The sequence below is a fragment of the Astatotilapia calliptera genome, chromosome 7 (assembly GCF_900246225.1).
Source record: "Astatotilapia calliptera chromosome 7, fAstCal1.2, whole genome shotgun sequence".
Taxonomy (NCBI): domain Eukaryota; kingdom Metazoa; phylum Chordata; class Actinopteri; order Cichliformes; family Cichlidae; genus Astatotilapia; species Astatotilapia calliptera.
This window is the reverse complement of record NC_039308.1, coordinates 41454335-41478681: the sequence shown is the minus strand read 5'-3', so window position 1 is coordinate 41478681 and position 24347 is coordinate 41454335. Positions and strand designations below refer to the sequence as shown.

The 24347-nt window shown below is 40.8% G+C and overlaps 1 protein-coding gene across 2 annotated transcripts; it reads right to left on the bottom strand.

The window, feature by feature from the left end:
- Nucleotides 1-1939: 1939 nt before the first annotated feature.
- Nucleotides 1940-24319, bottom strand: LOC113026247 (sodium- and chloride-dependent GABA transporter 3-like). Of its 2 annotated transcripts, XM_026174795.1 has the most exons (14): nucleotides 21148-24319; nucleotides 19612-19746; nucleotides 18977-19114; nucleotides 16822-16933; nucleotides 16572-16704; nucleotides 14219-14353; nucleotides 13925-14028; nucleotides 12025-12149; nucleotides 11787-11899; nucleotides 9780-9917; nucleotides 9578-9680; nucleotides 7009-7109; nucleotides 3949-4119; nucleotides 1940-2211 (listed from the first exon to the last, which is right to left on the bottom strand). In XM_026174795.1, exons 1-14 carry the CDS (start codon nucleotides 21281-21283, stop codon nucleotides 2110-2112), a joined length of 1746 nt encoding a protein of 581 aa, XP_026030580.1. In that variant the 5' UTR covers nucleotides 21284-24319; the 3' UTR covers nucleotides 1940-2109. The 2 variants fall into 2 exon arrangements, with proteins under 2 accessions (XP_026030580.1, XP_026030582.1); XM_026174797.1 differs by lacking the exons at nucleotides 11787-11899; nucleotides 12025-12149; nucleotides 13925-14028 and having other exon boundaries at nucleotides 1941-2211.
- Nucleotides 24320-24347: the final 28 nt, after the last annotated feature.

Sequence of the window (24347 nt, the reverse complement as noted above, 5' to 3'; positions counted from 1 at the left end):
GCTGGGGATTCCCATGATGCACTGAGTGTTTCTTCTTTACTCTCTGTGTTTATACACCACTCTGCATTTAATCATTAGTTATTATTTATCTCTGGCTCTCTTCCACCGCGTGTCTGGGTCAGTCATTTCCCCCTCACCCCCAACCATTCTCAGCAAATGGCAACCCCTCCTCGAGCCTGGTTCTGGTTTCTTCCTGTTAAAAAGGAGTTTTTCCTAGTGGTGCCGGTTTAGCTCAGTGGGTGAGCAGGTGACCATATGCTGCATGGAGTTTTTCCTTCCTGCTGTTGCCAAAGTGCTTGCTCATAAGGGGCCATTTGATATTTGGTGTATTTTTCTCCGTGTTATTAAAGGCTCTGTAACTTACAATATAAAGACCATTGAGGCAAATGTTGGCACAATATAAATAAAATTGAACTGAATAGAATTAAATTCAACTGTTACTTTTGTTATGTCTTCTGAACTAAATGTTGAACTCTCATTGTTGTGAGGAAGTGCAACTTAAGACCGGTGAGCATGAAGACTGGGAGAGTGGAAACTGGCCATCCATTGGTTCACAGTGGGAGTGGTTTATCTGATGAGATTGGAGCCACCTAGGTATGCCTATAATCTTTTGCATGCATGTACACGTCTCTGCACATGGTATGTGCAGCACCACATTCTGCTGGCCCCTAGGTTGAAGTCAGAGCGGTTCAGTGACATAAGAAGAGGCAGCAGTAGCTGAGACACCTCAAGAGAATTTGCTGCAGAAACTATTTTTCACTAAAAAAAAAAAATATGCCAATTAAATATTTACTGGGCTGGTATTTCTCATCTCTGTGAACTAGACAAAGATTCAGGAATGTAAATTAATTGATGTTAAGGTAAATCCACTTCCAGTGTTCTAATGTGTAATAAGTAGGGATGGCACCGGTTCTGACATAAACGGAAAAGCAAGACCGAAAAGCAGCGCACATTTCAGTGCTTTATTTTTTCCTGAGATGTGATACACTTTAGATTCTAGCCAATCATTTTACCTTTGAAAGCATAGTAGGCGGGGCCAGGTACGTACGTTCTTTTAGAGCAGAGCTACAGATTAAAAATGTCCAAGGCGAAGCGGTCACAAGTCTGGCTGTACTTCACAGCAAAAGATGCAAACAGCAGCCTGCAACAAGTGCTTTAAGCTGATACTATGATACTGTGCAAAGGAGGTAACTCCTCAAATCTGATGAAACACCTGGCGACGCATAACGTTTTTTTAAAAGCCGAGAAATGCGCCGTATTTGATAGCTTGCTGCGAGACCTCACACCGAGCACATCTACTGCGGGTGTGGTGCCTGTTATCGGACCGGAGTTAGCAACATCCCCCAAAAACACGAAGAATAGAGTCCTGGCCCCTAGCCCTGCCAGTGTAGCTGAAATGATGATGGATGTTGATCGCAGCAGCAGCCGTTCTTCTCTGCGTGAGTAGCTTAATGTTGTTCGTGTGTAATTTACGTTGAGTAGGCTAACCACGTTATTACATTAATGCATGTAAGGTGAACTAGCAAACATCATCATAACTACATGCGGCTGTCCTCTTGTTTGATGGCAGATACTCCCTTCACCCTGGCCAAAAAGGCTAAAATGACCAAAGAAAAAGTGGAAAACAGTTAAACATGAGAGGTTTTTGGACAAAGTTTGTGTTTTTTCCATCGATTAAGCACTGCTTCCAGCCAAGAGTGATGCCATAAATCCCCTATAGCTGCAGAAAAGGCTAACATTGTTATCTTTTTACAAAAAAACAGCTGAACATGAGAGGTTTTTGGACCAATTGTGTGTTCTCCATTCTTTAAGCACCAGTTTGAGCACCGTTTAAGCACCGGCACTGTTTCAAAAGTACCGGTTTGGTACTGGTATCGGATAAAACCTAGACGATACCCATCCCTAGTAATAAGTGCCAAAAAGACAGTCATCAGACTTTCCCCTCATTATTAAAGAAGGTGCTGCAAGTGCTATTACAAGGGTAAATGACCAAGACGCAGATTTATCTGAGCACTCAAATGTCAAAGCTTTATTTTCTAGTAATATTTATTAAGTAAAGAATATGAATACATAGATTAATATGTTGTCCATCAGAAATACTCTCTCTACTCAGATCTCAGTAAGTGACACTGCTTTAATCTCTAATTCATTTTGGATATCTTCTGGTCTCACCGTGGGGGCATCAACAGGGCTCCAGATATCGATCACAAGCTGTTGGGGAAAATAAAAATGACAACCAGACAAAGAGAAAGATGGTCAAAGAGATGTAAAATATAGAAAACGATGTTGATTTCTGGCAGGACAAGCATGAAAACAATGAAGCAGGTGAAGCTCACTGATGAAAACTGTCAGTGATGGCATGAACATGGAAGCAGACTGTGACCCTGGAGGGGAGGGAGATACAGAAATGGGAACCATCCATTATTAACTGGGTGCAATTATGGAAATGTCAAAGCAAATGCTTTCATACTCTTACTGGGGACTCAAGCCAATCTTTAGATTTTAAGTCACACTGTCTTATTGACAAGGACCGAAGCACTGATCTTTCAATTCAATTTTTCAATTCAATGTTATTTATATGCGCAACAACAACAGTTGCCTGAACAACACGTTCTCCCGCCTAGGGAGTGAGAATGGTCTGGCCTGAAACAACATGCTCTATCTTCTGAGCCAAAGCCACCTGAGAAGGCACTGCTCAGTGAAAGTGTGCAAAATGGCTACAGCATGAAAGCCCAGGCAGTATTTGTCTCAAGTTGGTACTTTGTTGTGCACAAATCCTGTGTTAGATGTCAGATTTTGCATCCAGTTTTGTATTTGTAAAGTTCCATAAATAAGAAAAGGCTGTAAATGGCAATTGGTTCTTAAACTTTTCTACTCTACCTGAGCACAACAGGGCCAACAAGCACTTGTCTCATTCACCAATTCACACAAGCACTTTTTTCTATGCTTTTTCTACACATGGGCTTTCTATCTAACATTCACACACATTCACACTCTAATGGATGCATTGGGGAGCAACTTGGACTTAGTATCTTGCCCAAGAATATTTAGCATGCAGACCAGAGGAGCCAGGGATTGAACCAGCAACCTTACATGTAGTAGATGATCTACAACCCGACCCTAACCCCAGCTATAAGCTTTAAATTAGCAGTTTGCATCACAGGGGCTGTGATGGACAGGTTCAGTTTTCAGTGTTAAACTGAGGCACACCATGGTGGCAACATAAGTATTGTTTTAAAGCATATTTATGCACTAAATCATACTTGTTATTAACCTCTGGCTCTCTTCCACAGCATGTCTTTATCCTGTTTTCCTTCTCTCACCCAAACCAGTCGCAGCAGATGGCCCCGCCCCTCCCTGAGCCTGGTTCTGCCGGAGGTTTCTTCCTGTTAAAGGGGGAGTTTTTCCTTCCCACTGTCGCCAAAGTGAATGCTCATTGGGGCTCGCATGATTGTTGGGTTTTTCTCTGTGTGTGTTACTGTTGGATCTACCTTACAATATAAAGCGCCTTGAGGCGACTGTTGTTGTGGTTTGGCGCTATATAAATAAAATTTAATTTAATTGTTTATTTTTTAATCATAAAACGTATTTGACATTATACAACAGATTAATAAGTACAGAGGGATCAGAACTAGAACTTGCTTTAGAAAACACCAATTTTTATGACTTCTTGAACATTAAAGTAATCCACTGTCAGTTGTTAATTGTCGTAGGCTGTGGCATCACTTCAAAGTGATAAATCACACTGGGCCCCTTCTTCCTTTGGGCAAGTCACAATGAATACCTGCACCCATGAAATGAAATGATTTGCTAGTGATTATGCCTTTTTCCTCAAATGTGACTTTGGACAGAGATGTTATCAGAAGGTTTTTCTTTTATTAGTTTATGTTGAAAGTTTCATAAATATATCGCCGGAAAGAAAAGTCAGAATTGTATCAGTGCTGTTACCTTTCTGAGGGGGTCCTTGCTGAGGCAGATCTTGCTAACAGCCCAGATGGGTGCTACAACCACAGAGGAGAGGGCCATGACCCAGCCCAGATGGTAGGCCCAGTTTGGGTACATGTAGCCTTCGTTGGATGTCAGGGGCTGGTAGTCCAGAAAGAAGCCGACGAAGCAAACCTTTAAGGAAGTAATAGAAGAATAAACAGGCAGCACTAATATCATCAAGCATATGAACAGATAGTATAGAAGAATTGTTTCCTTAGCAACCAACATGTGCAACTTTTCATTCAGAAATGACACTGTTTTTAATCATGATTTTTCCTTTACTTCTTTATCTTTTAATTAAATGTTCTTTCGTTTTTAACATGCTACTATACTAGTTGTATGCATGCAGTCATATGGTTCTCCATCTTAAATGTTAAGCCTGAGGACAAGATGACTTTGGGCCTCTGAGCAACAGTCAGTCACCATCTTCTGACATCATCTCTGCCTCACGAGTAGCTTGATATTAAGAATGTGACAATTGTAGTTCCTCTCCTGAAAATCTCTGTGTGGTGGCTCTTGATGCTCTGTCACCAGCCCTCTCGGCTGCGATCCTTCCTGTGTTTTGTACACCTTTTCCTAATATACTTTCCCTTTCCAGTCAAATTTCCATGAATACAGCAAACTGTGAACAGCCAGCATTTTTAGCACTGATCTTCTGGGGTTTACCCTGCTCTGTGTGCTGGACAGAGAGAAACATGCTATACATGCTGTTTGAACACCAATTTACTCAAAGTCAAAATGTAATGTTCTAATATAATGAAATAGTGAGTTCCTGATTTTTATTAGCTATGAGCCCAAATCATCAAAATGAAACATTCAAGACACAAATGGTCCTTTTTTTGAATGTTACAAGCTGGCTTATCAGTTCCATCATTCTTTGTCTTATCTCCAGGTTTACAGCTGCTGGTGAACAGCAGCTCTTGTGTTGCTCGTGCAGCAAATCCACAAAAAGTCTCACGTGTTCTTTATACAAATTCTACTTAAATTACAAATATAATATTATATTTTGTCTATTACCCTGCAATGTGTTATACACTGAACTGATCCAAAGGCAATCTGTTAGGATGCCTGGGTCGTTGACCCAGTGTTTTGAGTTTATTATATTATTTATCATTTCTGGTCTTTGTTAGAGTTCTGTCTTATGGTTTATGTCTCTGTGTAATCCTCAGTTGCTACATCCCCGTGTCCAGTCAGTGTCTGTGTCTGCCCTGGTCCCACGTCTCTGTTCCCTCTGTTGTAGTGCCTGCCTGTGAGTCTGTGTCTGTAAGCTCAGTCTGTGTTATGTTTCCTGTTTTACTTTGAAAGTCTGTGTCTTATGTAAATGCGTCTGGTTTTGCTTTCTTTGTCTCATTAGGCCTGATTTGCCCCAGCTGTGTTTCCATCCTGTTACCTATTCCCTGATTGCTCCCTCTGTGTATTTAACCCTTTAGAGCTGGTCGGAGCGGGCACCCTCTGTTTTACTTAACTATTTTTAAATCCCTGTAGCACTGCAACCACGTAAGGTAGCGCAATAATTTTTTTTGCATATGAAACCGGAGGAGTTGTACTTACATCTTATGCCATCAGCTTGTCCTAGATCACCGTTTCCTTCCACATATAGCTTTGCAAAAACTGCATAAAAAGCACTTGCAGCAGCAAAAACATAATATTCCAGAAACAGGCTTTGCCGATCCATCAGCTGTTCATAACACTTCCTACGTCCATCAGCGTGAACTATCGCATGTCCGCCATGACCTGCCCGAAACCGGAAGTGACGTCATTTTGCGTAAATGTAGTTTTTTACCATCAGGGCCTCATGAGCCTATACTTGTTTTTAAAAGTTATGTTTGACTTTATGACTTTCTGTGTCGTTTCTGGGATGCTTAGGACTCAAATTGCACTGCTGGAAATAATTTATTTTGATGCACATGCTGCTTTTTTGCAAATTTGCACTATAATATTTATTTTCGTTTTTCCTGTAGTATATGAAAATTGGTGTATTTCAAAAATAAAACTATGAAGACACTTAAAATAAATTTCCTGTGGTAGGAAACTAGTTTGTGCAACTTTTTTGTATTTACAGTTTTGAGGGATAAGCCTCTTAAGTTTCTTTAACTAGAAATATATGTTAAAAAAAACCAAAACGATTTTAATTTTTTTTGTAGTTTATTGCGTTTTTTTTGCAATTTATGTAATTACTATGCACTTAATGCATACATATTATTAAAATTTGGGCTATAATGGTTGTACTGATGTTTCGAGTTCACGTTCCGTCTCCGAGTGTCTGCACATTGGGTCCTCCTACTACCACTCCTGCCTGCACACAGCCTACACTTAACACAATCTATGTTACCGGGATTAAAATTTTCACAATCTAGGTTCCAGCACTAAAAGAAAATCATTACTGGACAATATGTGCCAGTTAGAAACACCACATTTGGACAAACCTCAGACATGATTGTTTTGATAACAATAAAATCTGTAGAAACACCAACCAAACCAAAATTATTTGATTTGCTTTACTCATTTTCACATCACATGCCGACAGTTATTGCATAAAACTGCACAGCTGAGGTCCACTGTGGGAGTGCAAATTTTGGCTTCCAGCTATTTATAGCATTGTTGAGACAACAGAGGGTAGTACATGAGATTTGTAATCAGTCCTAACTTCTCTGAGACACAAACTAGACATGTTTCCTAAGTTCATCAATGGCACAAAATCAAATTCTTCCTGACTGGCAGCGTTGGGGCCATCTTCATCTTCACAGCTGTTGCCACTAAAACCTTTAAATGAACTACAACTCAAAGCAGCTGAACCTCTGTCTAATGATGTAGCACTGCTCAGTGAACAATGCAAACAGACACACTCCTGGACCATGTTGTCTAGTATACAGGCACTGTGCAATAAACCATGGCTAGATCACCCTTAAAACGACAGGCTTTGCCTTCTGTAACATCTATCCTGAATCAGCTGCAAATAAATGTTTTAATAAGTAGCTTAAAAAATGTCACCCCTGCAGATCTTAACAATGTGTAACTCACCACAGAGATCAGGGGGGTGAAGTAACGCCAGCACAGCTTGAAGAATACCGATGGCCTGTGTCCTGTCATATCTTCAACTACATCGCACATCCGTTCAGCCCCTGAATGACGTACAAAACAATTCTTAAACTAAACTTTAATTCTTTAAAACTTTTACAAGTAAGAGCATGTATTGGAATTATGACAGTGAAACTAAAAGTAAATTTATCAAAAAGGATCCTTTTGCAGTTTCCCTTATGCAGTTTTGCTGTATGTTAAAGCAATTGTAGAGAAATGTATTGGTATAACATATTACATTATATCATATTATATTATATTACCTACCAAAGGACTTTATGTACAGTTAGGTCCAAAGGTTTTGGACAGTAACACGTTGTTTTATTTTGTGTTTTCCTCTGTATGCAAACACTGTGGACTGTAAGTCAAACAAGATGTGATTGAAGAAGTGCAAACTTAATTTAACTAATTTGAATTGACTCTTTAGGATTTGCTGCCATTTGTATACAAAGCCCAGTTACGTTCAAAGGTTCCAAAATACAACCCCCAAGTCCAAAAAAGTTGGAAGTCTGTATAAAATGAAAAAAAAAGAATGCAATGATTCCTTATCATTCCTTGAGATTTTTACATGTGTTGAGGAAGTAACCTTGACTTTTCTCGTTTCCTTCAGTTCCTTGTCAACTTCTCACCTGGTTTTATTACAACCCCGGAAGATTATGTTTGCACAGCTCCCTTAAATAAGGCAGCCTCTATTAAACCTATTTCACTCTGCCCTGCTGACATTGTGTGTTCTCTCTGACTCCCTGAGTATAAATCTGTGGAGCTGAGGATCTCCTCCTGTGCCCTTTCATTAACTCCCATTATTTACTGTTTAACCAATAGACCTTTAAAAACTGTCTGCTGCTCTTTGCTTCTGCTCACTGGGAATGTTATTTGTCTCATTATCACAAGTACAATAGTAAAAGCTTGATAGCATAAGAGTCTGGGTGCTGAATTGGCCTGCATGCAGTTCAGACCTCTGACTTAATAAAAACATTTGGAGCATCATGAAATGAAAACTAACAAAGAAGGGCCACGACTGTAGAGACGCTACAATCCTCTATCAGCAGCAGTCCTCTAATAAAAGTGCAGCAGCTGCTCTCCTCAGTTTAAACATGTTTTCAGTATTCTGTTGTGAGTTAAATGTGGGCTTATGAGATTTTTAGGTGCAAACTTTCTGGAACACTGTGTAAATAGAAAGAGACCAAATTGTGTTTCCTCACTTGAAATACTCCATTAGATCTTTATTGTGGACAACATCAGTTGCTGTTTTTGGGTTTAGATGAGGTGACAAAAGGCAAAAATGAACAAAAAGAAAAATTGTTTTTTAATTTCTTACTATGTGCTATTATTTTAATTGCATGTTTTTTCTTTTTCTTGAGGAATATCCCACTTATTTACCTTGAGAAACTTTTGGGTTGCTCTCTTTGCTCAGTGTTGCAGCATTAGTCTAAATGTGAGCAGAGTACAGGCCTGCAACAGTTCATCCTGCTGCTTCTATCAGGAGCCACATCACCAACAAACACCAGTGACCCACTTCCACTGGCAGCCATACACCCCCTTCCATAACAATGCCTCATGAGTGTTGTTGCCTTGGTTAAATGTTGTGAAAACATTTTACTTGTCTGTCAGTTACGCACGTTCTTTTGATCCAGTGAAAAAGGAAGACTGTTTATAATACTGGCTATACTTCTTAAACAGTTAATACAGTGCTTTTGTTAACCCCCTTGAGTTAAAGATGAAAATCTACACTTCAATCACATCTTGATTGCTTGATTTAAAATCCACCACAGTGGAGTACAAAGACGCAATATCACAAAAACTGCATCACTGTTCAAAAATATGTGGTCTTGACTATAACAGGCTCCTTGATGCAGTTCATGAGCCTTTAAAGGTTTGAAATAAGAATTATTAATAAATGTTTTCAGTACCAAAGCCTTCTTTAGGTTCTGTAAACGAACTATAGCTTTAGATTGACCACACTGACATGACAGTGGTATTTAATTTTTACTCTCACTCTCAAAATCAGAATATGTTTGTCCCCAAAAGAAAGATTCTCCTAAACTATAATTTAAAGCCAAAAACCTCAGTGAAGACTGAGGTGTTTAATTTAATGCTAACTCTGGTTACCTATTTACAATTTAAATCCAGCCCTTTGTGTATTTTCTGCCTCCTGATAACAAATGGTAAATGGCCTGTATTTATATAGCGCTTTTACTAGTCCCTAAGGACCCCAAAGCGCTTTACACATCCAGTCATCCACACATTCACACACTGGTGATGGCAAGCTACATTGTAGCCACAGCCACCCTGGGGCGCACTGACAGAGGCGAGGCTGCCAGACACTGGCGCCACCGGGCCCTCTGACCACCACCAGTAGGCAACGGGTGAAGTGTCTTGCCCAAGGACACAACGACCGAGACTGTCCAAGCCGGGGCTCGAACCGGCAACCTTCTGATTACAAGGCGAACTCCCAACTCTTGAGCCACGATCGCCCCAAACAAAGGCTAATAGCGAGGAATTCAGGACTTACCGAAGCCCCAGCCAACAGCCCCACATTGGAGCAGACCCACGAATAATATACACGCTCCATTAGCAGCATAGTGGTCGGTTAGCTGGAACAGATAGACTCCTCCCTGGACAACAGACCACAGTGACATAGTGTACATATACACTGAAAGGTGTATTTCGACTCCTATGTAAATCTGTTGCATGTTAGCTGTCCTGTGCCGTACCTGAGTGGTGAGGGAGATCTGTATGATGAAGCAGACTAAGCAGAAGACTATGAGGAAGACTTCTCTGCGCCAAGGTCTGCGCATCTGTCCTGGGAACATGTCAATCACTGATGATGTTATAGTCTCCAAGCCTGTAAACTAGCACACACACACAGGGTTGAAAAAAAAAACATTATAAATGACAATGAAGGAGAATAAAGTCAAGGATGGTTTTTCTTCTTTATGGGTCAAGACAACAATGAAAGAGAATACAGTTTAGATCCACGGGCATGAGAGCCATGGTAATTTGGGGCTTTTAATCGTTTCTTGAGCTTTTGTTTTTCCAGGATCGAATGATTGTACAGCATACATCTTTAATGACTTCAAAGATTCATTTTGGATTTTCTTTAATGCACACTGAGTCAAAAGTATACATATACATACATCCCTACTAATATTTAATGAAATGTCCCTTAGCATGTTGCACCATGTTCAGGTCCTTTTGCTCGCCATCAGCAAGCTTCTGTCATAATGCTGGCTGGATATTCAATCACTCTTCTTTTCTTCACACTTGTAAACACGAGGTCTTACTTTAGTAGTGGAAGAGAAATGACGAATGATACCAGAAGGTTTCAGGTGAAGGAGCCCTACATGCTTAAAAATGCCCACAAAAATGATGGTGTTTAACAAACACTCAGCTAATTACAGCACTGGGAAGCTGCTGAGCTCAGATGCATGGTAACAACATCTCAACAGAACACTACTGGTGTCTGAACTACAGAAGTCATATTGTGTCTGTATGGCACCTCCTAAACTCAGCTGTCATTCCTCTCAACCCTGTTACTACAGAAGGATTTCAGATTTGTATGGATACTGTCTGAACTGCATTGGAACAAGAAAAATTAAATACATGTGCATCCACTGTCACAAGCTCTGACAGTAAACCACAGTTCAGTTTGTATATTGTTGCATTATCAGTTCTGGACAAAATAATAAGAGAGAGACCAAAGTGTTTCATTTCTAAGGTTTTAGGTATCAGAACATAGGAAAAGTTATCCGGTGCTTGACGGGAATCGAAATAACATAAATACAACCTCAGAAGAACGACACAGCATGAAACACAGTGTAATAATTTATTTAACAAAAACTAAGTGGACCCCATAACAAGTTAGCTTTTGGAACATCTTTGGCAATTGAAGTAATTTTTTTTTACGTATGACTTTATTAGTCTCAGATCGTTGTGGACGAATTCTGGCCCAGTCTTTTTACAGCAGTGAGGTCAGCTCATTGAGGTTTACATTCATTTATGCAAAAGTGTCTTAAAGTCCAACCACTGGTTAGGGGCAAGGTGCTCCGTTTTGTTTTTGTTGAACTGATAATTACATGGTATAATCTCTAAAAATCTTGCTCATGATAATTTTAGATCCTGGTAAGGACCAGATAATATTGCCTGGTTCTGCCGGAGGTTTCTTCCTGTTAAAAGGGAGTTTTTCCTTCCCACTGTCGCCAAAGTGCTTGCTCATAGGGGATCATTCGATTGTTGGGTTTTTCTCTGTATGTATTATTGTAGGGCCTACCTTACAATATAAAGCGCCTTGAGGCGACTGTTGTTGTGATTTGGCGCTTTATAAATAAAATTGAATTGAATTGACTTGAACAATTTTTTTGTGTCCTGATACATAAAACCTTTTTAGACCCTTTGCCACATGTCTTCCTCTTTCTGCCTCCTTTCCTGTCAAGTCTTCACTGTACTTATCTAATCAAGCCAGAAAAGGGCCCTTTTTTAAAGTATCCATTTAGTTTACTATGACAACTAAATATGTAGGTAGAATAAGAGGGTGAGGAAAAAAAATCAAACAGGATTTTTAGGAGTTTCATAAGTCAGTGTGATGTTATGAAGTGCTCTTTAAGTGGTGTCATTATTCAAACAAGAAAATCCTGAGTAGCAAAGTATGAGCAGCGGTGACAAGTCTTGGTAAGTTAAACAAAAAGATTTTGGGGGAATAGCATGTGAGAGTTTTACCTTACCACTGTATCAATCCCCAACAAAATGAGCATTAAGAAGAAGCATGCTGCCCACAGCTGAGGAACTGGCATCATGGCTGCAGCCTGAGGAAATGCAATGAATGCCAGCCCAGGGCCTGGGAGCACATGAGAGTCATTCACATATCTGTCGCCTCTGTTTGACTTGTATCATATCGTTTGCAACAAATTTGTGACAGTTAAGATAAAATACAAAATTTCTAAATACAAAAGCTTCTCCTACCTGATTCCACCACCATGTTAATAGGAATTCCCTGTTTATAGGCCATGAAGCCCAGAGCTGAGAAAACTGTGAACCCGGCAACAAAGCTGGTGGTACTATTCAGCGCACACAACCACAGACTGTCCCTGAGCACGCACGCACACACACACGCACACACACACACACACACACACACACACACACACACACACACACACAGTGTAAGAGTATTTGATGACAGTGGTCACTTCACTGTCCCTCAAAAAAAGGGACAGGTTGACGCTTCCTACAGTGTAGCAATCCATAAGCGTCTGTGAGTTGAGAAGCAGCTGCTGGAGAGGAATGTTGTCCCATTCTTGTCTGATACAGCATCCTTTCTGTTCAGCAATCCTGGCTCTGCTTTGTCCTGTTTTTATTTAGAGATGCTCTAAATGTTTTCAGCTGGTCAAAAGTGTGGACTGCAGGCAGGCCAGTTCTACTATCAAGCCATTGTGTTGGAATAGCAGCATTATGCAGTTTATTATTGCATTGCTGAAATATGCACAGTCTTCTCTGAAGAAGACTTGACCTGGACGGTAGCATGATATACACCTACATCTCATTTGTCTTTCTATGAACAACATGAACTGTATTGAAACCCAGATTCTGTGCAGCAAAGCATTTGCCGAAGGTAACATTAAGTGCGGTGCTCATGTAGTGAACCACTGGCTCCGTTTATGGTCACTGGACTCTGGAGCAGTGCTACCATGTTCCAACAAACATCACTGCTGGGCTCGTCTTTTCTTCTTTCCAAAACCATTAGAATTTTGTCTCTAGCTTAAACATTAACTGAGTTACAGTCATTCGAAGAACGCTTGTGGAATGGGCCCGTCGGCAGCTTGTGGTACACATTATTTACTTGTAACTAGGGATGGGTACCGGTGTCCGGTGCCATCATGGCACCGGTTCTGACATAAACGGTAGTAACCAGACCGAAAAGCAGCGCACATTTCGGTGCTTTATTTCGGTGCTTTTTTTTCCTGAGCTGTGATACACTTTAGATTCTAGCCAATCATTTTACGTTTCCGAGGATAGTAGGCGGGGCCAGGTACGTACGTTCTGTTAGAGCAGAGCTACAGATTAAAAATGTCCAAGGCGAAGCGGTCAAAAGTCTGGCTGTACTTCACAGCAAAATATGCAAACTCAGCAGCCTGCAACAAGTGCTTTAAGCTGATACTGTGATACTGTCAAAGGAGGCAACACCTCAAATCCGATGAAACACCTGGAGACGCATAGCGTTTTTTTAAAAGCCGAGAAATGCGCCGTATTTGATAGCTTGCTGCGAGACCTCACACCGAGCACATCTACTGCGGGTGGGTTGCCTGTTATGCAACATCCCCCAAAAACACGAAGAGGAGAGTCCTGGCCCCTAGCCCTGCCAGTGTAGCAGAAATGATGACGGCTGATGGTGACAGCAGCCGTTCTTCTCTGCGTGAGTAGCTAATTTACGTTGAGCAGGCTAACCACGTTATTAAATTAATGCATGTAAGGTGAACTAGCAAACATCATCACAGCTACATGCGGCTGTCTTCTTGTTTGATGGCAGATACTCCCTTCACCCTGGCCAAAAAGGCTAAAATGACCAAAGAAAAAGTGGAAAACAGTTAAACATGAGAGGTTTTTGGACAAAGTTTGTGTTTTTTTCCATTGTTTAAGCACTGCTTCCAGCCAAGAGTGATACCATATATGCCCCATAGCTGCAGAAAAGGCTAACATTGTTATCTTTTTACAAAAAACAGCTGAACATGAGAGGTTTTTGGACCAATTTTGTGTTCTCCATTCTTTAAGCACCGGTTTGAGCACCGTTTGAGCACCGGCACCGTTTCAAAAGTACCGATTTGGCACCGGTATCGGATAAAACCTAAACGATACCCATCCCTACTTGTAACAGTTGTTGTGTTTTCTGTTGTAGCTGCCCAGTGTGATCAAGCTCCCTGATGAAACACCATACGAGAAGAGGACCTGAGCACAAGCATCCATCCAGACCTGATTAAAGATTAGAAAACACGTAAAGTCATCAGTACTATATCATGCCGTCACAGAGATGTTATTACTTTGCAGCACAACCGATCGCAAGTAAAAGGTTTAACTTTCCAGGATTAAAGCATTATACAATAAAACAATAAAAGTCCTTTCACAAATGCCGTATCTCGAACAAGTTCAAAGGTTTCCCCACCTGAAGCTCTGCCAGACGAGAAGGATCTGGATACAGGTAGTAGACCACGCCCTCCCAGGCACCTGGCAGTGTCAATCCCCTGACCAGCAGGATGGCCAACATCACATAAGGGAAAACAGCTGTGAAATACACCACCTGAAAGCAAACAAATCATTTTGTTTGGCAGAATGAGGAAATATCCTGTAGTATTTCATTTTCCCGCTTGTATCAACATTATTTTTATTCATTTGTTGAGTCATTTGTTTTTTGTTTTTTCTGTTTCCATATATTAACTGTAGAGACCTGGAGTCTGCACACAGTTTCCAGTCTCCTAACTCCCTGTTTGTTTCCTTTTTTTGTATGATACTCTCAACAATAGCAATACACTATCTCAGTCTGCTTCAAAGTTCAAGAGCAATGACCACAATCTCCCAATATGTATAAACAGGAGCAAAGAGTGTGAATGTTAGACAGAAATCACTTGTTTATCGATTACAGCAAGTCATCCAGGTCCTGAAGCAGCAAGCAGCCCCAGACCATCACACTACCACCGCCATGTTTAACTGTTGGTACAATGTTCTTTTAATGAAATGCTGTGTTAGTTTTATGTCACATGTAACAGAGTCAAACCTTTCCAAAAAGTTCAGCTTCTGTCTCATGAGTCCACAGAATATTTTCCCAAAAGTCAGTCACCAAGTTATTTTTTGGCAAATGAGCCTTTGTGTTCTTTTTGGTCAGCGGTGGTTTCTTCTTGGATTTCTCCCATGGATCCATTTCCCCCAGTCTCTTTCTTACTGTTGAATCATGAACTCTGACCTTAACTGAGACAAGTGAAGCCTGCAGTTTTTCAGATGTTTTTGTGGGTTCTTTTTTGACCTCCCAAATGAGCCTTCATTGTGCTCTTGAGGTAATTTTGGATGGAAGGCAGCTCCTGGGAAGATTCACCACTGTTCCAAGTTTTCTCAGTATTCGGTTAATTGGTTTCACCATGGTAACTAAGGCCTTAGCAATGGCTTTGTAAACTTTTTCCAGACTTATAGATGTCAGTGTCTGTGAGCTCAGGTGTTTCTTAGATTGTGGCATGATGCGTTGGTTTTGGAGATTTTTTATAGTCTATGTCATTTTATCAAACAGGTGATTCATCGGGCGTGGGAATAATCAGAACGAGCGGGGCACAATAACTTTTCCACACAGGGCCAGGTAGGTTTGAGAGCTTTTTCCCCTTTAATAAATGAAATAATCATTTATACACTGCATTTTCTATTTACTCTGGTTATCTTTGTCTAATAATAAGACTTGTTTGATGATCTGAAAGATTGATTTATTTATTGTTACATCCATAGTCATGTCAATAATACCACCATTGACAAGACACTACACTACGGGTGAACAAAAAGATGAAGCACCTGCTGAGGGACTAGATTCTGGATTTTGGGAGAGGAATGTCGTCCCGTTCTTGTCTTATACAGGAGTCTAGCTGCTCAGCATTCTTGAGTCCACTTTGTAATGTTTGTTTTTCTTTTGTGAGGAAATGTTTTTAGTTGGTGAAAGGTCTGGACTGCCGGCAGGCGAGTTCAACACCCAGGCTCTTCTGCTACAAAGTCATGCTGGTGTAGTAGATGCCACACACAGTTTAGTATTGTCTTGCTGCTCAGAACAATGCAGCGTCCATGTTTTCCAAAAAGAATTTCCGTTTAGAATTCGTCTGACCACAGAACAGTTTTCCACTTCTCTTCAGTCCATTTTAAATCAACTTTAACAGAGAGAAGATAACAGGGTGTCTGGATCATGTTCACAGTGCATTGTTTGACACGAAACACAAGGGGCGTGTCAGGAGGTGGAGCAGGTCATCTACTAATTGGAAAATGGATGGTCTGATTCCCAGATACTCTGGTCTATATACAAGTATCCTTGCTACAGATATACCAATATCCTAGATACTGAACCCCAAGTTGCTCTCTGATAAGTTTATCAGTGTGAATATTAAATAGAAAGCACTTCTTTAAAAATGCTTGTATGTGAAAAAGGGATGTTGTATAAAGCACTCTGAGTGCTCAAATAGAGTAGAAAACGCTATATAGAAAACATTTACCACAATCCTAGAGAGTGAGAGGCCATGAAAGTGAAAATCTTCCACTCCTTGGGAGCGGAGGAGTACCAATGGCCAATTTATAAGAACAAGATGGTTTGAAACCTGTTACGATATTGGTTTGGATACAGTGGCATTGACAAAAAGACAGGAGGACATCTGGACAACTCCCAGTGAAAATCGTATGTATGTATCTCAAATGGCTCTTCTCTGTTTTCTTCCTCTGACAAACTTTGCCCATTCTGCAGAAAATTTTCATAGTATAGGTTTTTCATCTTTACAGACCTTTCCTGCTGAGCGGACGCCTTTCCAGATGCTGAAGTAGCAGGCCACCCAGCAGGCCAGGAGGCAAAGCAGCACCTCCCATTTTACTGCACCAGGCTCCTCTATTCCTGCGGATATGGACAACACTTGTCTCCTGTGGAGAGTAAACAGAGATGGTTAGCTATGCATAAATATTTAACAAGAACATAGTGTAGTTCTGGTTAAATGAGCTGCAATGTAATGTGAAAAAAAGTAAAAATAGCTGACTCACTCCCAGAACTCTGAGACTGAAGATTTTGTGAGATTTCCCAGTTTCCAGTCTATTGTCGCGTTGCCACTGTGTACTGCAGTCTGGTTTGCAGAGGTGATGTCCACACATCTATCTGTGGACATCAGTTCAGAGATGTAATGGTTAGTTCCTCTGTTTGAATGTAACATTGGTGAATAAAAGAGTGATGGGTGTTTTTGAATCTGGACAAAACAACAAAAACCATATATTTGTTTGTTTCAAGACACTGGCTGCAACACAGCGCAAATATGTATTTATATTCACATCAAACTTAAGGAATCAGTTACAAGTGATTGAAATGTAATGTGAAGTATCCACTTCAATCCATAAGTATTTGGACAGCGACAAAGTCTTTTGCCTTTGTACATGGCTGCTGTTAAATCAAACAAGATTGGAGGGCAGATTTTAAACTCTTCCCAAGAGATACTTTGACAAAAGCTCTGTAAGAGCTAGGCATCGAACCATCGGCCTTCTGACAACCTGCTCTTTCTCCACAGCTGCAGCCACCCAAAAAACCCCTATAATCAGTGAATTAGTGCAACATTTAGTTGAATCTGAACAGAGGATATCTGGTGATGTCTATTTTGACCCTGCTGTCCTTGACAGTAATCAAAGTGTTTACAAGGTGTAAAGGTTTACGCCTTGTTGTAAACCCTCCAGGTTTACAGCATGGTGTGCCGGTGCATTCCTACTTTTTAAGAATGTATACGAGTGGGTCACTACTGAAGGTTAGGTTTGTTTTGGTTGCTCAGCCTAATGCTGACCTCATTGACTTGTGTCAGCATCCCTTTTCTCGTTTTGAGAGTGCCAGTGAACAGCTACCAAACGCCAGTTCAACTCCTGGAATCAGTGCCAGAAACAATTAATGTGATTCTTCCGTTAAAACCTGTGAATTAAAGCTGAAAGTCTGCACTTTAATCGTGTCTTGACACTTTGATTTAAAATCCACAGTGGTGGTGTACAGAGGCTAAATTGTAGAAATACCAACCATTTAACAATACACTGCTTAAGCAGCTATACATACATCACTCAGTCATAACATTATGGCCACCTGCCTGATACTGTTTTGGTTGCTCTTTTATTGTCAAGCAGCTCTGACCTGGAGTCCCCCTGATGGTGTGTTGTGGTATGTGCACCAAGATGTTAGCAACAGATCCTTTAAGTCCTCTAAGTAGCAAGATGATTTGGGTATTTTGGAGGGATTTTAGCAATTTAACACTTCAAACTCTTTGTTGTGCTCCTCAGACTGTTCCTGAGCCATTTTTTGCTTTGTGACAGGGCGCCTTATCCCGCTGAATGAGACCACAGCCATCAGGGAGTACTGTTTCCATCAAAGGCTGTATGGGGTCTGCAACACTGCTTGGGTAGGTGGTTCGTATCAAGGTCAAATGTTGTCAAAGATTCCCGAGGTAAGCGAGGCAGATGCACCTGGCCATCCACTTGATGTAAAAGAAATTGTAATTCATCAGACCATGCAACCTTCTACCATTGCTCTGTGGTCCAGTTCTAATGCAGACTTGTGCCCATTGTTGGTGCTTTAAGTGGTGGACAGGGGTCAGTATGGGCGCCCAGACTGGTCTGCAGCTATGCAGCCTCATACACAAACTGTGATGCTCTGTGTTTTCTGACACCTTTCTGTGAGAACTAGAATTAACTTTTTGGGTGCAGTTTGACCTGCCAGCTTTCACTCCTCTCATGCATCAGTGAGCCTTGGCCACCCGTGATCCTGTCACTGATTCACTACTGTTCCTTTCCAGGCAGATTTTTTTTTCTGCTTCTAACGTGTTTACTTTGAGTAAAAAATTCTGCTCTTTAACATATCCCACCATATGCCACGATGAAGAGATAATCAGTGTTATTCACTTTACCTGTCAGAGTATTATGCCTGATCAATGTTTAGCCTTAAATCAGCCCTCTAAAGCTGCCTGCACCATTCTGAGAGGATGCATTATGCTGACCCGATTAAAGTCCAATCTAACAGCTCAGTTTGCTAACACATTCAAACAGCATTGAAGCATTGAGACTTGTTCTGTGGTGAAAGGTATAGCTTGAGCATATAAATAGGCTAGCTGTTTTCCTAGCTGTAGAGTTTGGGAGGGCATGTCAGAAAAAAAGGTGCCTGGAAAAATCATCTGACCTGTGTTCCAGGAATTGTTGCAGGTAGCCCAGGGCAGAGGGTCTCGGAAACAGTAAACAAGATAGAGAAGGGCCCAGGCCAAAACAATGCTGTAGACCCTGGAATATAGCTGGATCATGATGATAGAATAACCAGCTCCTGAAGAGAGAACGCATCCAAAAAACTAAATAAATAAATCAGTTTAAGCAGTAATATGACGGAGCACTGATATAGCTAAAAACAACAACAACATGTCAATGTTAAGCAAAATAAGAAGTAAATATGGCAGCTACATCTGCAAGTCGTAAGCCAGTGAAAGCAGGTTAAAAAATCTAGATGAAGCATATAGTATATAAATTATTGTTCAAAACCACTGTCACAAATATTTTTTGCTTATTACCACAGCCTGCAGAGAAAACTGGGACTAAGCCTCATTCTTTAATAAGTAAATGTGTTACAGCATTCATCAGTTTTATTAACACATGGCTGGTCTGGCTCAAAAAAACAAAACAAACAAACAAACTCTATTTTGCCTAAATTAACCCTAAGCTTTTTTTTGCTTTTAATATTTTTAATCTGAATTCCCATCACATACAGAACATTTTAAGATCCTCTGGATTTGTAAGTAAATATTTAAACAGAAATGATCTCATTACCCTGTGCCAGCGGGCAGAGCTTGGTCCAGCAGGTGATAGTGCCCTCCTGTGTGTACTGACCAATCACAGTTTCCAGGAGGAAGAGTGGCATGCCACACAGTACAGCAAAGAAAAGGTAAGGCAACAAGAAGGCACCTACACACACACGAACACATCAGAGACGATGAAAAAAGACAGATAACAAAAATCAAGGCAGTGCTGAAGGCAGTTAGCAAACTACTGGAGCTGCAAAACGGTGCAATGAAGAACAGAGTGCCCACGAAATTCAACAAGCTGTCCATTTCTGAGGCCTTAGAAACTGCCATACAGCCGAGAGACAGAAGGAGAATAAACTGTAGGCTGTACTCCACTGAACCATCCAAGGTGTACTCTCAGTGGTGAGGGAACAATATGAGAACAGCCCCACCGTGGCTGGAAATGGAGCAATGCTGTATGAGCATCTGGGAGAAGGACACAACCCATGACAACAATGCTCAGTGGCTAGTAGATCTAAGAGAAGACCACAGCAACCTCTCTGAACAGGGTCCAGTAAGCATCACAGTGGCAGACATCCAAGAACAGGTCTCCAGTATGAAGAGTTGGACAGCATCAGGCCCCGACATGATTCATATCTACTGGCTAAAAAAGCTGACTGCACTCCATGAGTGTATGGCAGCACAAATGAACCAGCTGCTAACCCATGAGCAGACCCAGAATGGATAACTGAAGGCCGAACAGTCCGGGTCCCCAAGGACCTCCAGAAAGGACCTGTCCCAGCTAACTACCAGCCAATAACCTGCCTCAGTACCACATGGAAGCTCCTGCCAGGCATCATAGCGGCTAAGATGAACAGGCGCATGGCTCAAGTTAATACTGAATGTGGAAAACTGCTTTTCATTTCTATTCTCAGACCACAGTGCTATCAAAAATGACTTCTATAGTCATTGTTGTTCAGTTCAAATCCTTTTGTGTTTTCTCTGCCTGTTTAAATCGGTTTGCCCTTCATATCTAGATTTTGTATCCTTAATCGATACAATTCTATATTTTTCAGTTTTATTGTGTTTGTGTTACCATATCTATTTTGTTGTTTACAGTGTTTCTTTTAATTGCCCATACCTTTTTCATGTCATTTTAAATACTATGGCTTTCTGCCATAAGGTCTTGTAAGTTTATATATTATATTGAAGTTTGTTCCCCAGTGGCAGGTAGCTCACACATCGGCCCTGACACTTTCCACATGACTGGGTAGCATTAGCAAATTATAACCAACAGCCTGTGTTGTTCATGTTTTTTGACCAAAAAAATAAATCATTTTCTCTTGTTTGTTGTAATTGGAGTGAAGATCTAAGATTGGTGTGATTGTTTTTTTAAGTGGGCTGGAGCACTGTTGACTTTGGGAATGGCTGATATAACACATTGATCTGGAGTTAATTTCAAATAATACACATTTTATTTGTTACCACAATATGAAGATTTTCTCTTCTTTCCTGCTCATTTATTCATTGTAGATATAAGAAAAGCACACGCAGAGGGTTATGCTCATCTGTACATACTCACCTCCACCATTCTTGTAGCAAAGGTAAGGGAATCTCCACACATTGCCCAGGCCCACCACATTGCCAGCAGATGCCAGGATATATTCTCTTTTCTTACTCCAGTGTTCCCTCTTTTCCACATTGCTCTGCATGTCCATGTTTGCTTCTCAGTTCTCTGACAAGTACTGTCTGCACACACCCTTATTTATCTGTAGAGGCAGTACTGTCTGTTTAACCAATGAAGTTTGCAGCAGCCAATCAAATATGTGATAGTTTATAGTTTTCCTGTCTTTTAATCCACAGCTTAAAAAGCGACAGTGAAAGTTACTGATTAAAAATGTGTGTTAGTTACACAGTAACACAACATGGGACTATGGGGCTTTTTGATTTTGCCGGAGGTTTTAAAAACATTAAAACAACTCAGATACACCACTGCCAGTGCAAGGAGAGGATTTTAAGTCAGCAGGCCAATCACAACTTGAGCCTTAAAAACATTTTGGTATTTTTGAGATTTCTCCAAAGGGTGGATGGCCTCTCAGAGATAGGGTGAGAAGTTCAGTCGTTTGCGAGGGACTCAGAGTAGAGCAGCTACTTCTCCACATTGAAAAGAGTCAGCTGGGTTACAAGAACCCACAGTGCAACTGCTGATGCCACTGTGGAGGTCCAAAAAATACCTCAGTCATAGATTTGGTCCAAGGACACATGCTTCATCAAGTAACACAAACTTTACTTTGAGAGTCTAACTGGTCTTTTTCGTTTTTTTGTTTTTAGTGCTGACATAACATGTTGACAGATGATGTGGCATGCTTCAGATCATTACCGGTTTCTCTTCCATCATTCTGATACAAGTTCATTCTGGTTTCATCTGTCCCCAAAAAATGTTTTCCAAAACTGTGCAGGCCCCTTTTAGATGTTTCTGGCAAAGTAATCTGGCCTTCCTGTTCTTGAGCGTAACCGGTGTTTGTACCCTGCTGTAAACTGTACTTTCACTCATGAAACCATCTCTTAATTGTAAATTTTAACAAAACATTTGCCTTGTATAGAGTGTTCTTGATTGTTAATTGACAATAAAACGCACATGTGAAATATTTATCTGTAATAGCACAATATGCAATGAAATAGTTCCCATTTACAGAAAGAAAACTTTAAACAAGTTTTTAAAAACAGTGAAATAAAATTGTGAAAAAAAGGCAGTCTGCATTTTTGAATTACAGTTATATCAGGTACTTCTCCATAGTAGTATTATAGAAAGCAGATTAGGGGCTGCACAGACCCAGTCTTGAGAAGACGACAGACCCAGTCTTGAGAAGACGACAATAGTGGCACGTTGTGCTGCTTGCTGGGGAACAACACACCACCAAATCAGACGGAGCACTGCCCAATCTCACATAATCCAGTGTGTCTGTCAGGTAGTCACTGACATTTCCTGTAAATGACCTGTATGCTGTACACTATCCAGCAGTGACTGGACTGTGTTAAATGCACTGAAGAAATCAAAAAGGTTATTCTCAGTGATGTGATGGAAAGGATTCTGCCCCTCTCTGTGTCAAGCTGACTTGGCTGAATAGGATCCTACAAAAATATCACGTATTGTCTTTAAATAATTTGAACACACGAGATAGTCGACTGCAGAAGCGATCTTTTGGACAGAACGTTCTCATTGTGCTCTGTGACCACAGTGGGCAGATAACATTTCTATAAATGATTCTGTGCTTCTTATTCTTCCTTATCAAAAGCCGTGCACACTGCAGTTAGGCTCTGTATTGTTGCTTGACCCTGTCACAAAGGCAAGTTAAAACTTCACAAACACAACTTGTCTGTGTTGATCGATCGATTTCAGATTCACATAATCAGCTGTTACTATGCAGACAGGAGTAAGCTCTCTTCAACAGGTAAATAACTGCTTCATCCACTCCTAAATTTAGGGGATATATGAACTGCAGAGGGCTGAGAGAGGTTTCTATTAAACCTTCAGCTAGTTTCTCCAGCAACTTCATCACACGTGAGGCAAAAGTTGAAGGGCTCATCTGTACAAGAGCCAGACAAGACGTTTCCCACAACGTTGATGGTTCAGTGGTAATAATACCCAAAGAGTTCTGGATGCATCCTGACAATCAACATCCGGGCTCAGGATTGAGCCGCTTTTCAATCACAAAGAGTGAAATTCCACCTTTCTCTGGAGCACTCAGACCCAGACGTCTCTATCTGCCAAAAAGTTATAAGCCAAGTACTATCTGAAAGTATGAGTGCAGCCATATTTCAGTGATGCATGTAGTACTCCTCTCACAGTATCTGACAGTGAATAGGCAGTTTACCTCCTTATAGTTTAGCTGTAGTTCTGCTGTCTGCTCTGAAGCTCAGTCCATGGAAAAATGTTGTCTGGTGTGACGAGTCTGCTGCTACATTTGAAATTAGTTCCTAATTAAAATTAACTAATTTAATGAGAGAGATACAGATCCAGACACTTTCCAGTGGCTAACAGGCGTTAGCAGCTGGTTTGATTAAACCAACACTTTGTGTTTTTCTTTAAGCAGCAATACCAGTCCTGGCAAAAATGATGGAATCACATTTGGAGGAGGTCATTCAGCATTTTCACTTTGCTGCAAAGACACAAACCTTTTTAAACACCTCAGCTGAACTGAGCATACCGAAAGCAAATATCCTTGTAATAATTATTGGTGCACTTCTTCTAGATCACATAGAAGATGACTGAGTGATGAAAACAGGCAATTAGATGACCATGGGAGGCACTTTTCTCACTCCATCGATAGGAAGTACATTTGGGAGGAGGGCAGAAAAATGACTGTGCTGACCCAAATTAACTTTTTCATTTTTGTTGAGGACACTGGAAGAGTGACTCTTTGACTTCAAGGATAAATCTAGTATTGGCACGAGTGTGCACGTCACACGCACTCTGAAGTCATTTGATCCTTGGCTCGTGTGCCTTTAACTGTAAAACTAACTAAATGTGAATTTGAAAACATTGTTGTGGTTTATTTAGTCATTTAGTCGGAGTGCAAGCACGGGCTGTCCTGTGACTTCATGGCCGTCTTTGCGGTACTCTGTGCAGGTGAGAGGTTTTTAATCAACCAGAATCAGGGTCCCTGCTCTGTACCTGCAGAAAACACAATCAGTCTACCTGTAACTGAGTTCACTAGTAAGTGTTTTACTGTGCACATTAGTCAAGGATGCAGTGTATACTGGGATGGAAAGATTCACCTT